Source organism: Dermacentor andersoni, chromosome 1 (genome assembly GCF_023375885.2).
Source record: "Dermacentor andersoni chromosome 1, qqDerAnde1_hic_scaffold, whole genome shotgun sequence".
NCBI classification, from domain to species: Eukaryota; Metazoa; Arthropoda; class Arachnida; order Ixodida; family Ixodidae; genus Dermacentor; species Dermacentor andersoni.
The window spans coordinates 243522022-243539976 of NC_092814.1; the positions used below are offsets into that span (position 1 = coordinate 243522022).

Here is a 17955-nt window from a genome sequence, read left to right on the forward strand (position 1 = left end):
TACTACATATTATTTTTCATTCTTTTCATTTTCTTGCATTTTTACTTCTGCCTTTTAATACTCCACTATTTTTTCAAGGGGCATGTACTCAACATACCACCTTCGTTTCACAACTGGGACAGCAGGTACAACTAGTTCCCAGAGTTCAGTAATGATTTTTCATACAAATGCATGCATCATAACAACACTTTTGTTTTGACAGCATTATGCTGATTTAAATAAACAGATATTGCAAATTCACCTATGAATGTAATTACTATTGTTTACATGTGTCTGAAAGTGTACTATTTTGGTTCTCACTGTAGGCAGATGCCTTGTTAAAAGCCGAGTCAACATTACAGCTACATTCTTGCTTTTGGTTGGCTAAAAACTGTATGCCAGGTACTGATTTTTCTGGTTTACTTGTGCGACTGATATCCATTCTTTCATTTTCGTGATGTTCAGTGACAGCAACTTATGCTTATCAATTCTGAAAAACAAACAACCAAATAAATAACCACAATGAAGATATCACAATTTACAGCTGCGTAGAGTAAAGCACACTTACAGAGTAACCTTGATGACCTCCAGCCCCCATGGAAGGATTGTTTCATTCAGCTTGGTCTATAACAAATAAAATGAGAGGCACAACAAGAAAAAATAGTGCTGAATACACATCCCATCACCACGTATAAATTAATAAAAAATTAGGTGGAGAAAAAAATTGCACCTAATTTGCACTACTACTTCAAAAATGCAAAGTTGATTTTGTTAATATACCAAAAATTGCACACAGGTGTTTAGACTACAAGCCTTTCTTTTCAATGCACCAAAGGGTAAAATTTGCACAAATCTGGTTATCAGGCTTGCATGTATGCACAGTAAATTTAAATATTTATTATAGCAATAAGCTTCTTTGCACTTGCTTAGACTGAAATTTATGTGCATGATAATTTCAAAATACTCAACAGTGAAAAAAGTGGTACATTTGACTGGTGGGCAGCTAGCGGTTCTGCTAGCCACCACACATGTACGAAAATAAAGTAAGAGAAAAATCTAGACATTTTGGCTTATCACCCGAGAGATGTAATGCGACCACATTTGAAGAATGCTATCAGTCAATGATTTCTCTACAGGTATTTGCATTGAAAGAACCTCCCATTTTTCACAAAACACACTGTGAGACATTTTCTGTCAGAATCCCACAAAGGTGTTATTTATATTATTTTCTTGCAAGTAGTACTTTGGAGTAACTTTTATGAGTAACAATATTATTTGTGAGCACAACAGTCTATCACACACACTAAAGGCATGGCGAAAGTTTTCCAGAACCGAAGGTTGAAGTTAATTTGCAGCAGATGTACACTATAAATGGCCATTGTTTATTCTTTGACTTTGCTACTTAGTTGTGGCCTGCAACACTTCAACTGTAGCTTCATGCTGCTCCATTGCAGCCTCTGCCTTTGCATGACAAAGATCTTTGCATTCTTTCGCCATTACCTTTTTTGAATGACAAAGCTTCAATGCTCGCATGATTTCCAAGTCAGTGGCGCACTGCTCAGGTGTTCTGGCAGCTAAAAACATGTGAAGTGTCAAGAACAGTAGTTTAACAGGAAATACACTCACATCTTAAAATATAATGTCATCCTAGGCATATGCAGGGGTAGGGGGTAGGGGGAGGGGAGGAGGTGCAAACCTGCTGGCTGTTACCCTCCACCTCCATCTCATATCCTTCTCTACTCTTTAAAGCTTTCACTGCCTCACATTCAGGCTAATAGCCAGGGGGGAGGGGGTGAAGCCCTGGGCTGCGTTTGTGTGTACAACCTGAACAAGTTGGTGTGCAAGGCCACCAGGCCTCGCCAAGCCTCACCCGCTGTAGTTGATAATTGTCCGCTTGTCAAAAATGTTCATACCGTGGGTTGTTTACTGGCCCTTTAACACCTTTGTGACAATGTGCATGTTGGTCAGTGAGAGATAGCTTCTGGAAAGGCGTATGAAGAGACACACTTGGAAGCCCTTGTGTAAATGTAAATTTTTGCTCAGACACGAAACCTCGAATAAAAAAATGTATACAGCGACAGCTCATGTCCAGCTTGCCGAACAGTGCTTTGTGCTACATAGAAACCACTATAAAACTGTTTTTTTCGTTGTTTGTTTCTTAGTTTTAGCTCTGAATAATTAATTTTTATATTTTTATCAACTATAATGAGACCGAATGGCCGTACAAAAAGCTAAAAAGAATATATATATACAGTATACATTTACGCTGCCTTTTACCGGAAATAATTATTGAAAATTAAGTACTCTACTCAGAAATTCCTGGCTATGGGCCTGCTCACATTGGTGGCATACTAGTTTGCTGCAAAGTTGCCAAGAGTCTCAAAAGGAGTCATTAAAGAATATTCAGAAATAAAGGAATGGGAAGGTTGCGCTTGTTATTCGAGCCTTCAACTTCCTCAAATCACATGACAGTATCCAAATTACCCCTTTGTTATTTGCTAGTTCAACTAAAGATTACCTACTATGATAAAAAAAACTGCTATCTCAAACAGACAAAGTAGGAGAGGAGAGGGCATCCACATTTTGCATGACAGGAGTGATCATGGGTGGTGATTGACAGTGCACACAGCTTTATTACAACGGCATAAACTGCTGCAATAATCCTCTACATGATGTAAGTGTACAAATCAATTGACATTGCAGAATAAACTTTCTCCCTTAAACTTTTTGTCCTTGCATATGCCACTTTCACACTATCGATGCCTCATTTGTTCACAGGCAAATCCTTTAGCTCGCATTACATATCAAAGCTGGCCTATTTGGTTGATTTACCTCAACTGTAGAACAGATGTCTTAGTAGGGATGTAGGGACACATGCTGCACAGAAAACATCTTTTGATGTAAAATAGATACAGTGAATGCAGCGCATAAGCGCAACGTAAACACTGCTATGCGATCCACACAACAGGCCCGATTGCCACTGCCGCGACTTGCTGCCTGCCATTTTATTCCTCGCTTTAATCGTGAGATGGCGCCACAGCGCAATGAAAAAGGCGGATTGCTCCCTTTGTCTCCCCTCCCTTGAGTACCTGCATCCATGATTATTGGCCCGATTACACACTCTTCAACATTTAGACATTACCAGTGATGTATAACAATTTTTATTGTATAACCGTAAGGGTGCTTGATCATATAAAGCCAACAGACAATGAAGCCAAGGAAAGCATCGGGGAAAGTAGCTGTAGTTGAAATTGAAATGATGAAAATAATAAAGAAAGGGAAATGCAAGTGGACGAAAAGATAATGTGTCGCCGGTGGGAGCCGAACCCAAAACCTCCTCATTATGCATGCGTTGCACTACCAATTGTGCTTTGGCGGCAGGGTTTGATAGCCTTAACCAAGGCACAGTTGATAGTGCAACGCACATGTAATGCGGAGGTTGTGGGTTCGGCTCCCACCGGCGACACATTATCTTTTCGTCCACTTGCATTTTCCTTTCTTTATTATTTTCATCATTTCAATTTCAACTAAAGCTACTTTCGCCGATGCTTTCCTTGGCTTCATTGTCTGTTGGCTTTATATGGTCATGATTAACAAAACTGAGAGCCTCGGTTCTCCTTCTTGCAAAGGTGCTTGTTACTCATAATTGTCCTATCCAAGATACGACCCAGAAAATTAGGGGTAAGAACATAATAAAAACTTTCGAATAATGAATTGAATGTTGTAGTACTTGATTCGGTCTCAAATTGAATAGCTGCTATTGGAAAATTCAAATATTTTTTAAATAGTTTTCAAATACTTTACATTATCAATTGTACATAATCAAATGTAAAACTGAAGCAAAATTGTGAAAATTTTATCTCGGCCGTGGTGGACATAAAGCCTGAGCAGTACATATAGCATGCTGCATTGGTCAGGCAGCCAGACGTTTTGGCCTAAATCAGGATCATTTACATTCAAATTTCACTCAGCAGAGAGTCTGGTACTACTTACGAACGCTGCGCCTGTGTGTTCTATTTGGATAAAATCTGTATATGCTTCGTTGCAATATTTTATTATAGAGGAGTGACAACATGTACAGATGAACCCACTGATAAAAAATCAAGTGTCAATAATATTTTGCACAAGAAAGAGAGGAAATAGACATCAAAACATTTTAATTAGACAAAAGGTATAGTCAAACACTCTTATAACATTACCAGCTTTAATAACACTTGGATGTAACAATGAGCAGCTGCAGCACTGGGAACTTTTATGTGTTCTATGGTAAAGTAAATTGCCGACTACAATGTTCTCATGCCACACTATTGGTTGTAACAATAAATTTGGCTACTGAAAAAAAAAAAAAATTCAACCCACCGCCCCTGCTAGCGTGTGCACCTTCATGCTGGTGTCGTGCACTTCAATGAAACACAAATCGATAGCACCGATGGACGTTGGTGCTGTCGACTTGTGTTTTAGAGGGGTAGAAAAAAGATGGGAGAGAGGTGCCAGAGGCTGGCAATGCGGTAAAGGCCCAAGGTGTGCGCATAATATTTTCCCTTTTTTTTCAAGTATTTTGAGTTCCTTTTTTTTTGTCGCAGATGCTCAGTAGCCATATTCAATTGTTATACCCAATAATGCAGCAGGGTTTATTCTGCCATAGAACATACACAAAACTTGGTGGTGCCATGGCAGCTCATTGTTATAAGTGGGCTCGACTTTTCCACAAGCATTCCCTCTAGAAAAGAAGTCTGCGTTTTTCACTCTGCCATCACAGCAGACAATGCGTATTTTGATTTAATCTCGATGGCAAACAAAGGTGCTAACTTGCCCCAAGACAGCTTTTCTAAACTTCATTCTGAAAATACATTACCGTCTACGATCTGAATATCCCTCAGAATGCAAAAAAACTGCGCACTTGTTCTGCTCCATTTATATAAACACTGCTAAGCAAAACAAGCGTTGCCCTTAGACAGGCAAATGCAGCTGTTGAAATGTTGACTCCAGGCTGAGGCTTCAATTGACTGCCTACACTGCCGATCACTTGAACTCTCCCTTTTCCTGTGACTTTGGTCTCATTTGTAATGCTCCCATTTGTGCTTTCACTAAATTACACTTCATAACATGCAGTGCAATGATGGAAATTGCTTAGGTTCAGCTGTTGCTAAGACGTGATTACTTTATATGTATGGTGAAAAATGCTGTTCATTATTAAAAAACTGTTGGAAAAGTATTCTATATTCAATTCACTTCTGGCACTATTGTAATGGGTTTAAAAAATTACATATTTATACACCACTACAGAAAAAACTGTAGTTTGGACAAAAAGATTAACAATTTCCAAGTTTTAGTGCTTACGTTCTCGCACAGACCAGAAGTCCATGCTAATTATATTCAATGATGCTTTCCTCATTGTGCTAAGGAAAGCAAAGCTTCATGAAAGATGCTATATAAATCAAGCTCTGGCATGAAAACTTAGAGACAGTAAAGAGAAAAATAAGTTGAGCTGTATTAGTATATTACACTTTTACAATACCAAAAAATCCACTCTTACCATGTGAAGAAGCTTGGCTTGGTAAGCCAGAAAAGATGCAAGAACAAAAGATGGGAGGCGAAGCCTCCTTGATGTTCTTGCACGAACTCCTTGTGACGTCATACATTTTGACTGTATCTGCTCAGGCTTTGTTAGGTAACTGTTTATCAGAAAAAAAATTGACTTCACTGCTTTCTGAAGGAGCCAAAGACTGAACTTAGAAAGTTTTAGGACTTTAACTGTGCCACAATGGTCCAAATGAGAGAAAATACCATGAAATCCATGATGTCCAGCTGATGTACTAAAACTGAGGTCTCTGCGTGAAAGTAAAAAAAAAAAAAAGTTTGGCCTTCACTTTCTTTTCTAGTAATCAAACTCTTACTACCAAATCAACAAAAATACAGTTTTGAAACAATACTTTATCAGTCTATCTAAACTGACTAAGTGTTTCTTTTTAGTGTCCCTTTAAGTTAGTTAGTCAGTTAATTCGGGCTTAATGGCGCAAAAGCGACTAAGGCCATGCTGCGCCAGTCACAGAACAGTATAAGATCCAATGTTAAGGTAGTTATAGCTGTGTTACCTTAAAGTCGATGTAGCTAATCGGTTTCACCTAAAAACTGGAACAGGTTAGTGAATGGCACTAGTAGGTCATCGCCCAATATTAAGGCAGGGTGCAGAGGTATATGTAAGTGATACAAATTTTTGAAATGCTTCCGTCTCTGTGTTTCAGTGTGTGGGCATGATATAATGATGTGGGTTACTGTGAGCGTTTCGTAACATTTCTCGCATGTTGGTGGACTTTCGTTTCTAAGTAAAAAATTGTGTGTTAGATGCGTGTGTCCAATTCGAAGTCGACATAACATTACCTCATAGAGCCGTTCTTGGTGAGTGCATGATTTCCACTCGCGAAGCAGGGGTTTAGTTATATGTAACTTGTTATTTACGCACGAGTTCCATTCTTGTTGCCATTTTGATGCTAGGGCCTTACGAACTGCTCTGATGCTGTCTTTGTATGGAAGTGTTGTGTGTGTGATGCTTTTGTGCGCTGCCATGGATGCGCTTCTATCTGCAGCTTCATTCCCTGCTATCCCAACATGGCTTGGGACCCAGCAGAATCGTATGGTTCCTTCGTATTTCTTGTTAAACATTATGTTTAAGATATCGCCAAGCAGGGGTTCAGACGCGGAGTTAAAGTTAAGGGCTCTTAGGGCACTTAACGAGTCGGTATAAATAATAGCATTCTTCTGCTTGTCGGAAGTAATTTTCTTAACTGCCTTCCAAATCGCATAAACTTCGGCGGTAAAGACTGAAGAAAAATTATTTATGCGAATGCTATTTTCCCAATTTTTTGTTACGATCCCGACACCTACGTATTCTTGTGTTTTAGAGCCGTCAGTGTAAAATTCTGTGTAATTTTTATATTTTTCTTGGATAGCTCGGAACTCTTGTATTATATGCTCTTGTGGAATGTCTTTTTTCTTTATATGTGTTAACGTCCAGTCACACAGCTGTGTAAAATTGCACCACGGGGGCAATCTTGGTGGCCTTTCGGCAACCTGCAGGGCTTCGGGAGGAACATCATAGGTCTGACAATATTGTTCGTGTCTTAAGATGAGTGGCCGAATCATGTTTGGTTTATTTGTGTAGTGTATTCGTGATTGGCACTGTGTTACGATGTTGTAGCATATATGTTGTGGTGATGACCGAATTCTTAGTACATAGCAAAGTGTAAGTTGTGCTCTGCGGTGCTGTAATGAAGGCTCATTAGCGTCAACGTATAAACTTTGTACAGGCGATGTCCTGTAGGCACCGCTCGCCAGTCGTAGGCCAAGATTGTGAACTGGATCAAGTCGCTTAATGTAGGACTGCCTAGCTGCACCATAAACTACACTACCGTAGTCGAGGATGCTACGTACAAGGGATCGGTATATACGTAGTAGACATGTACGGTCAGATCCCCAGTGCTTATGTGATAAAACCTTGAGGATATTTAGTGCTTTATTTGCTTTAATTTTGGTTGCGTTAATGTGGGCCAGGAAGTTCAGTTTAGTGTCAAACGTTACGCCTAGAAATTTATAGTGTTCTTTGACCGGTAGCGTTGTACCATGCAATGTGAGACCTGGAGTACAGTGTAACCCTTGCTTCTGGGAAAAGAGAACTGTAACAGTTTTGTGTGTTGAGAACCGGAAACCATTTTTGTTAGCCCATTGTGTAAGATTATTTATCGTTATTTGTAGTCGTCGTTCACAGGTGGGTAAGCTTGAGGCGCGGCAAGCCATTTGCAAATCGTCGACATATATTGAGTGCATAACAGATGATGGGATGATCTTATTTAAAGAGTTCATTTTGACTATGAAGAGCGTCGTGCTCAGAATGAAACCTTGTGGAACGCCATTTTCTTGTGTGAATGTGCGCGAGAGTATTGTGCCGAGACGTACTTGAAATGTTCGGTTTGACATGAAATCGCATAGACAATTCAGCATTCTTCCGCGAATTCCCATGTCAGCCAGGTCTCTCAAAATTCCGTATCGCCATGTGGTATCATATGCCTTTTCAAAATCAAAGAAAACCGCGAGGCAGTATTGCTTGTGAAGAAACGCGTCACGTATTTCATGTCGCACGAGATGGTCAGTGGTGGAACAGCCCTTTTTGTATCCGCAGTGGTGTTTGTCTATTAGGTTTCTTGTTTCTAGGATGAATGTGAGTCTTATGTTTATAATGCTCTCATAAGATTTGGCTAGACAACTTGTTAGTGCAATGGGTCTATAGCTGCTAGGGGATGTAGCGGGTTTACCAGGTTTTAGAAAAGGCACTACTACCACTTTTTTCCAATCTGTGGGCATTACCCCAGACTCCCATATCTTATTGAAAAATTTAAGAAGTGCCCCTACCGACGCTTGGGATAGGTGTGCCAGCATTGTGCAGTGCACACGGTCAAGACCTGTTGCCGTTTTTTTACCAGCAGAGAGTACTCTGTTCAATTCATGTATTGTGAGGGGTTTATTGTACATTTCAGCTGAAGCCCCAGTGGTAGGCAGCCTCTCTTTCTCAGCCGATTCTTTATATTTTAAAAATGTATTTGAATAGTTTGCTGAGCTGGATATGTTATGAAAGTGTTCACCTAATAAGTTGGCCTGGTCCTGTAGTGTTGTTTGTGTGCCTGGACATGTAAGTAGTGGTATAGTGTATGATGAGTACTATCCTCTATATTTCCTCACCTGGTCCCACATTCGTTTTGATGTGACTGTACTATTGATTGAAGATATGTATTTTTGCCATGATAATTTTTCTGCATTTCTTCGAATATATCGTGCTTTGGCTTTGGCCTGTTTGAAATTTAGAAGATTGTTATAAGTGGGGTACCTTCGTAGGATTCCCCAGGCCTTATTTTGTTCTTTTTTGGCTTTAGTACATTCGTATGTCCACCAAGGATTTAGCTTTTTGCGCACAATACCGGAAGACTGCGGTATCGCCTTTTCTGCCGCTGTGATTATAACTTCAGTGATTTTTTTATTAAGATCATCAATACTGAGCTCTGGCGAAAAGACATTTTCCAGTTTCGCGTTCTGCATAAAAACCTGCCAGTCAGCGAGCTGTAATTTCCATCGGCGTGGTCTAGTTACAAGGGTTTGTGGTGATGATAGGTGTTTGATGAGTGCGGGTAAGTGGTCACTACCATATGACGTGTCGAGAGCTTCCCATTTAAAATCAGTAAAAAGAGAGGGTGAGCAAAAAGCTAAATCTAAACAACTAAATGTGCGAGAAGTCGGTGAGAAATAAGTTGGCGCACCTGAGTTTAAAAGACATATATCGTTTGACAGAATAAAATCTTCAACGAGTTGCCCTCTTTGGTCAGTTTTGACACTGCCCCAAAGAGTACAATGAGCGTTAAAATCTCCTACCAAGACAAATGGCTCCGGTAACTGATCTGTTAGATTTTCTAAGTCTTTGATAGTAAAATTTGTGTGGGGTGGAATATATAGTGAGCAAATGGTGATTGTTTTGTAGGATAGAATGGTGACAGCTACGGCTTCTAAAGATGTATTTAATGGGACATTTCGGGTAGGAGTGCCGCCCTGCACGACTATAGCCACTCCACCTGACAACCGGTTGGAACATTCGCGGTCCTTTCGGACAACGGTGAAACCTCTAAGGAATTGACTGTGTTTAGGGCCTAAGTTTGTTTCCTGTAGGCAAAATGCGATTGGCGAAAAGTTATTTGTTATGTCCTTAATGTCACCTAAATTGCGAATCAGTCCTCTACAATTCCAATGCACGATAAAAGCCATAGTGGCAGAATTGAGAATGGTAATTTACATATATGTACTAAGTAACTGTAGGTGACATTTGTTAGTGGGAATGTACTATTGGAAGAACGGTAACCGTTCAGGTTACCGGTCCCTTTGTTCGCATAGTTATTGTGAGCGTGTCTTTCTTAGTGCGCTCCAGAGAGCGCTGATGTTTTGGCGTCGATGACGCCGGAGTTTTGGTGTCGACATCCATAACCTTCTCCGAGGCGCTGGATGATCGAGAACCAGGCACTGAGACGCGCGTCTCAGGCCTGGGAGTTCCATTTAGCCTGGGGCCCTGTGGAACCGGGGTCTGCAGGCCAGTCTGTGATCATGATGATGGAGCAGGACTGGCTGCTGCCACCAAGGGGACGGATGGAGTTACTACTGGGCCACTGACTGCTGCCCCTGTAGACTCCTGAGACCACTGCGGTGCTGTCCCCTGTCGCACCGGACTGGCGTAGGTTGTTTAGAGGTAAGTGTGCTAGTTTCTTTCTTGCTTCATAAAAGGAAATCTTCTCTTTCACTGTAAGTGCAATTATCTCTTTCTCTTTCTTCCAGCAGGGGCAAGATCGTGAATATGCTGGATGATCTCCTTTGCAGTTTGTACAGTGTGGAGCAGCATTACAGTTTTCAGACTGATGGTCATTGGCACTACACTTTGCACATGTCGATTTACCTCTGCATGATTGCGATGCATGTCCGAATCTCTGGCACTTGAAACACCGCCTCAGGTTTGGGATATACGGTCTTACGTTGATCTTAAGATAGCCTGCATCAAGTGTAGTAGGTACAATACTGGTACCAAAGGTAAGTATAATGTGTTTGGTCGGGATTTGTTCGTCATTTCTTCGGAGAGGTATTCTTTGAACTTTGATTACATTTTGTTCTTGGAAACCTTCCAGGAGTTCTTCATCGCTTAGGTTTAAGAAATCTTCTTCTGATATTACACCTCTGCTTGTGTTGAGAGAACGGTGTGCTGAGATTGTGACTTTGATGTTACCGACACTGGTTAGATCAGCGAGCTTTGCAACTTGGTCTTTGGTTTTGAGTTCAAGGAGGAGGTCCCCACTTGACATCTTTGAAGCTTTGTATTGCTTTCCGATTTTTTCTACTAGGCATTTTGCTATTAGGAATGGCAATAGTTTTCTCATTGGCAGAGATCCTTCACTGTGGATCACATGGTAGCATGGGAACATTTCTGCGTTGGTTTTCAAAGTGAAATCAAAAATTGCTTCGGTGCGCCCTCTTTTGATAGGACGATCTGCAAGGGGGGGGAATGCATTTGCCATGTATTCTTGGAATATTCAGCGGCGATGGTAGCCACCCACCACCGAGCCCAACAAGGGGACGCTACGAGGTTAGGAACATACCTGTATACGTCAGCTATACAACGCCGCTATAACCTAATATATGTACCCAAGGTTGGGTAGATACACACGGTTAACCCTTGCTGCCTGGAAAATGAGAAGTAAAATGAAGTGAGTAGAAGACAGGAAATATTCAAAGTGGGAGAAAAAGATGAAGAGTGGAGAAGGGGACAGGTCCCCCGGGTGGGTCAGTCCGGGGGTGCCGTCTACGTGAAGCCGAGGCCAAAGGGATGTGTTGCCTCCGCCGAGGGGCCTTAAAGGTCCTGACACTCAGCATCGGCTCAATCCCCAGGATCCCCTTTTCCCCGGACACGGCTAAGCCGCGCACGGTTAGACGCGGGAGGGTCCGACTCTCGTGTGCTGGGGTACGTGGTGTCGCAACACACCAAACGCCTGCTTGCGCAGACGCCCCTGCGGGGAGTGTCCCTTTAAGGACCTCTGCATAATTGAAACTCACTAGATTAAAGCATTACCAAAAATCTCTCCAGTAAAGATTTCCAAACTATTTCAAAATTTCTACAAGTACATGAGAACTCCCAATTCCATATCGGGCTTAAACATTATTTAAATTGCAAGTAACCACTCAGTGAGCACCCTGTTGTATGATACTTTGTTGAATGCAAGTAATGAGCAATGTTGCTTTTTCTTTCAACACTGTAGCAGAGCTTAATCTGATGAGCTTCCCCTTTAAAGCGCGCCTCACCAGGTCAGCCCATTTTGATCTGACAGGTGAAGTGCATACAATGCATGCTAACGATTGTCTGTTAAGTATTACATCCCTACACGCTATGAAAAGAGCTTAAATTTCAAACCAAACGCCGTTTGCCACTCTCTTCACGGGCATTGCACTCCCAGCCGTAGAGTCGACGCATATTACACAAGTGCACCTACGTACATGGCAGTGCTGTGATGTCGCTCATAGTGACCCGCGACTGAGAATTATTCAAGGCAATAGAAGTTATTTGCTTGATCTGTTGCTTAAATAGACAAAATAAAGTGTGGAGAAATAATAAAACTTACAAACCGAATGTCTGCATGTCTTTGTTTTATTTCATACCATAGCAAGAGAGATGTACTTCCGTTTCATCTGCTTGTTCCCACATCAGGCAATTGCGCACGCAGAGAACAAAGCTTAGTCATTTCCTACTATGTTCCAGCGTGTGATCATGCTCTATGATCCGCTGTGTTTGCCTCAGTGTTCCTGTAGCGCTGACTTGTATCGCTAGTCAGGTATTCTCGTGCACAGCGTGCAAAATCGTACGCTGCACGAAACAAGACATATGAAACAGTTCGCGGGTGAGACCGTCAGCGGAAGTGCGCCACACTGCAAGAAAGTGAGAAAAAATAAAAATAAAAGAAGAATACAATGGGACCCGTGATGTATGTGCCACAAGAACCTCCAGCTCCAGTATGGGAGAACGCAGGGGAGGAATTTCGCTTGCAGACGCTAGATGGGGCAAGTGGAAAGAATGTCTACATTGGCGATAGCACTTGCCTCCTGAAATCATGGGTGTGTGGCACTGAAATATTTCTATCTCAGCTATTAATGAACCAATTTGAAAAATTATTGTGGTAGAATGCTCTCAAGAGGGCATGTAACAACCTCCAGCGTATAACCAAAATTTGCTATGTGGCCTGGTGAAAGGCCCTTTAAAAGTGCACTGTTAATGTTAAGCTCACTTTGTTCGCTGTTATTATGAAAGGTGTGCATTTCCTGGTTTTTCTTTCACACCTCATCTGGACTCTTTGCCTAGCTGATTTGGTGATGACATTACAATGAATAGACACCACTATGCATAAGGTCTCTGGAATATATTGGCCCACTAGGGAAAGAATTTAAACTCACTGGACTCTGTGCCTGACAATGTACCATGGCAGAGAAGTTCATGGCTATTTACTGTACTTGCTATGTAGGCCTACATGAGATGTACAAAAGGCTTTCAACATCTACGTAAACATCAATTCACACACAGGTGCTGTTTTTGGCAAAGTAGCTAAAGATGCACACAAAGATGCACACAAACCAGAAGTGTGGCCTCAATGGCCTCACGACGCCGGTCTAAGTCATCCTGGTCACTGCAGCCCAACAGAGATGCCAAGCACTGCTGGCAGAGTGCTCCCACTGTAGCATCAACCTCTTTCACTCGTGTGACATAACGGACACTGTGAACCACCTGCCAATGCAACTCGGCTCCCACCTCGATGATTGCTCCATCACCAGTCAGAACCTGGGCAGAATACACAACTTAAAATTTACGCTATTGGCCATAACCCATCATACCTCACGTGCGGGCACCTCAAAGACCTTGGGCTTCAGGTCAACTTTCATGTAAGAGTCAATGACCGGGAACACCAACACAAGGCCTGCATTGTGAGAAAAAGATGCCTGGTGTGACAACACAGTAACAGCTCCATCATTAAGCGCTTGCCCCTCAAATGCATGTTTATATTTGCTTCTGACAATGTTGTCTTCACTTCAGGTAGAGCTCTTACATTTTATAAAGAATGCTCAAGCCTAGTCGGTAATTCCAGTAGAACTGTCATTATTCATTCAAGAGACTGAGAATTACCCTGCCATTCTAGCCAGCCACATAATGTTCAATGAAACACAGTGAACTAACTATCAGACCATGTGGTAGTCTTTAAAGGGACATTAAAGAGAATTATAAAATATAAGCATGCTAATTTGCAGTGATGTTGCGTTTTATAATTCTATTTAAAGAGATATACCATATTTACTCGAATCTAATGCGCACCTTCTTTCCGATAAAATGGGTCCAAAAATTGCATGCGTGTCAGAACCGAGTACGACCCTAAATCCGCATTACCATATCGCCATCGGCATTCGAAAAATGGCTGCCTCATACGCTTTTAGCCTAGCTGCCGCGGCTTCCTCCATGTTGTACGTGTAGCCAGGCGCTCGTGTAACCTAGTCTACCGCCTGTCTTCCAGTTTTCTGTGTTTATTCAATCAGCGTAGAGTTTCTTACTACATTACCTAGAGGAAAATCTGGCGCTGCTGTGCTATGATATGCATGGGAATGCAGGTATATTGTGACTTCAGATTGGCAACATCCTCGGAGAGCCAGGACACTTTGAAGACGCACCTGGCAAGCACCATTCCGTCTGTCACAATGATTCATTCTCTACTAAAACAGCATGTAAAAAGCTGTTTTAGCTTTATTATTACACAAAAACACATTTTGTTTAACAATGAGAACTTGTTATTGCATGTACAATTATATGAAACGTAAAAAGTATCAGCGGGCCGCTAAAGTTGGAGGACAGACGACAAGATTTGCACTCGCTTTGGAGCAGTTCATTGTCTGTTCTTGCTTTTCTTCGGTTGGTTATGCATCTTAGGTGAGTAACCTTCACTGGAAGATGTAATATGCGTGAATAGAAACATGTTATGAAGATATTACTTTAAGAACACATTATTTGTGTAGCCATATCCACTTTTTAGACGAAGCCTCTTACAACACTAGCCAACACAAGCCTCGCAGACACATATGCTGTCATTCCCATGATGGCACAGCGCCCCTTAGTAAACTCCCATAGACGGTGGTGCCAGATTTCCCTCTAGGTGTTATAGTGAGAAACTGTATGTCAATCAACATGGAAGCGCCGCTGACTGCGAACACATGCTGAGTCCCCCCACCTTGATACCGCATTTAAAAGAAAAGTTACCATGTGCGCGGAGACAGACGGAAATCGGGCCACATCACAGGCATTCGGAGTTTCTGAAACTTGCCTGCGGGACTAGCACAAGCAGGAGAATATTTTCGCCAGCAAAGCAACAAGGAAGGGTTTCAGTGGACTGAAGCAGGGCCGCTTCGCCGAAATAAAAAAAAAAAAAAAATTAAATTATGGGGTTTTACGTGCAAAAACCACTTTCTGATTATGAGGCACGCCGTAGTGGAGGGCTCCGGAAATTTCGACCACCTGGGGTTCTTTAACGTGCACCTAAATCTAAGCACACGGGTGTTTTCGCATTTCGCCCCCATCAAAATGCGGCCGCCATGGCCGGGATTCGATCCCGCGACCTCATGCTCAGCAGCCCAACACCATAGCCACTGAGCAACCACGGCGGGTCCTTCGCCGAAATAGAAGAGCTGCTCGCGAAATACATGCAAGAGCAGCGAGCGGCACAGTGGCCTATGACGACCAATATGCTCAAAGTACGGGCGATGCAGTTAGCCCTACAGAAAGGGCTAATGCGGAGTGATTTCAAAGCGAGCAGGTGCTGGCTATCAAATTTGATGAAGAGAAAAGGCTTTTCTCTTCGAAGGTGGACAGGGATATGCCAAAAATTGCCCGAAGAATATGAAGAGAAATTGCACAGTTTTCAACGGTACGTTTAGAAGTTGCGCCATAGAAATGCCTACCACTTCAGACAGATTGGAAATGCCAATCAGACGGCGCTCTATTTTGACATGCCTGCCACCACAATCGTTGAAAAGAAGGGGGTGAAGCAAGTGTGCGTTTTGTCTTCCGACACGAAAAACTAGTCACCGCAATGCTTTGTTGCATTGAGGATGGGCCCAAGCTGGCCCCGTATCTTATCTTGAGACGGAAGATGCTCCCAAAAGGAATCGTGATTGTGCGTGCAAATAAAAAAGGTTGGATGACCACGGACTTGGTCGCTGACTGGATTGATAATGTTTGGCGGAAGAGACTCGGCGGCAGTTGACCAAAATTTCGTGTCTCAAAATTTCTAAAAGAAGCACCGGGTAAATTTTGGAGATATATTAACCCATCATCGAATGCTCGCTTAACGACACAATCTAATGAGCATCCTTCTTCCGAGAGTTTCAATGATTATTTTGCATCTGTGTTCACAGAAGATAACGGGATTATGCCGAGTATTGAAACTCCATCTGACAGGCCGCCCATTGCTGACACTGAAATTTCTGAACAAGGTGTGCTTTTTGCTTCATTTGAACATAAAGAAAAACCCTGGACCCGATGGCATCCCTAACGAGTTTCTTTATCGATACACCGAATAGAATTCTAAATATCTTGCATTAATTTTTCGGACTTCACTTCATAGCAGTTTTTTACCAAAGGTGTGGAAGCAAGCTAAAGCGATTCCTGTCCTCAAAAGCGGCGGTGCTGGCAATTTAGCAAATTATCGCCCTATATCAATTACTAGCACCTGTTCAAAGATGCTTGAACATATCATCTCGAAACATCTGTTAAATTATATTAATGAATATAACTTGTTATCTATCCACCAACATGGCTTTCGTCAAGGCCTATCCACAACATCTCAGCTCATCGAATTAGCCCATGATCTCTCAGAAACTATTAACTCTCGGGGACAGACAGATATGATCTTCATGGACTTTGCGAAGGCATTTGATAAAGTGTCTCACCATAAACTATTAAGAAAAATTGATTTTATGTTCAACAATGCTGCTATTACACAATGGTTCTCATCCTATTTTCTTTCTCGCGAGCAATATGTCGAAATTAGTGGTACAAGGTCTCAGATTTCATGTGTTAAGTCGGGAGTTCCCCAAGGCAGTGTTTTGGGCCCCCTTTTATTCCTCTTATTTATAAATGACCTCCCGAATGAAATAGGTGTTTCCATCAGGCTCTTTGCAGATGACTGTATTATATACAATACAATTGATACAGTAGGAGACCACGCTAAATTACAAGCAAATTTACAGAAGATAAAGAAATGGTGTGATGAATGGCAAATGGTGCTAAATCCGTTAAAAACTGTAGTTATGAAAGTCTCTAGAAAGTTAAATTTCTTAAACTACTCTTATTTTATTAATAATCATGAACTTATAAGAGTTGATCAGCATAAGTATCTTGGCATGATTTTCACAAGTGATCTTCGCTGGAACCACCATATAGATTATGTGTGTGCCAAGGCCAACAAGTCACTCTGGTGTCTGAGGTGCAATTTACCATTCGCAACTCAAGAAACAAAACTTCTAGCTTATAAAATATTAATTAGACCTATAACTGAATATGCTAAGGTTGTCTGGGACCATTACACTGCTATAAATATATCAAAAATCGAACGAATACTGCGTCTGGCAGTCAGATTTATATTCAATAAATATCGGCGGACGGACTCCCCTTCTCAACTTTGTGTACAGGCAGACCTACCGACATTACAGGCTAGATCTAAATATGAAAGACTTAAATATATTACCTAATAATTCATCATCATGTTCATATTAGGTATACAGACTTTTTTGAAATTCTGGTGAAACCACTAGACATCGTCATTCAATGTTTATTCGTCCCCCTGTTATACATACCGATTGTTTCAAGTATGTATAGCTTTTTTCCAAGAGCTATCAAAGAATGGAACTCCCTGTCGGAAGAAGCCGTTTCATCCTCATCAATTGATTTCTTCACAAAACACATGGGAAATATCCTAGTTTGTAAGTAATATACTTTACTTTGTGTCTTTGTTATCTTCAGCAGTTTAAGCTGTTACCTCTTGGTGTTATCAATATTAATTTATTGTCCCTTTTTGTGTTTCAATGTACAATTTTCCATGTACAAAATATGTGATTTATAATTGTTCGTATTCCTCTCCTGGTATAGCTCTGTGTAAGGGCTGGCAGTATCTGTAAATAAATAATAATAAATAATAACACCTAGAAATTTGTGCTCTTTGTTGACTGGTATTTGTTGTCCACACAGTTCTAAGCAAGGATCCAGAACCAGGCCTCTGTTTCTTCTAAAAAGAATGCAAGAACTTTTGTGAGGATTGATTTTAAATCCATTTTTCTCTGCCCACTTTGACACTTTGTTCAAGCCATGCTGTACCT

General features: G+C 41.5%; 1 protein-coding gene across 2 annotated transcripts in view; it reads right to left on the reverse strand.

Moving 5' to 3' along the window:
• Positions 1-17955, reverse strand: part of LOC126548010 (stomatin-like protein 1) — an 86537-nt gene that overhangs the window by 51799 nt on the left and 16783 nt on the right. For both annotated transcript variants that reach the window (XM_050196087.3, XM_050196088.3), the window contains exons 4-6: positions 13435-13517; positions 13178-13381; positions 548-603 (exon numbers count right to left, since the gene is read on the reverse strand). In XM_050196087.3, coding sequence (XP_050052044.1) covers positions 548-603; positions 13178-13381; positions 13435-13517 — 343 coding nt within the window. The remainder of the gene's footprint in view (positions 1-547; positions 604-13177; positions 13382-13434; positions 13518-17955) is intronic.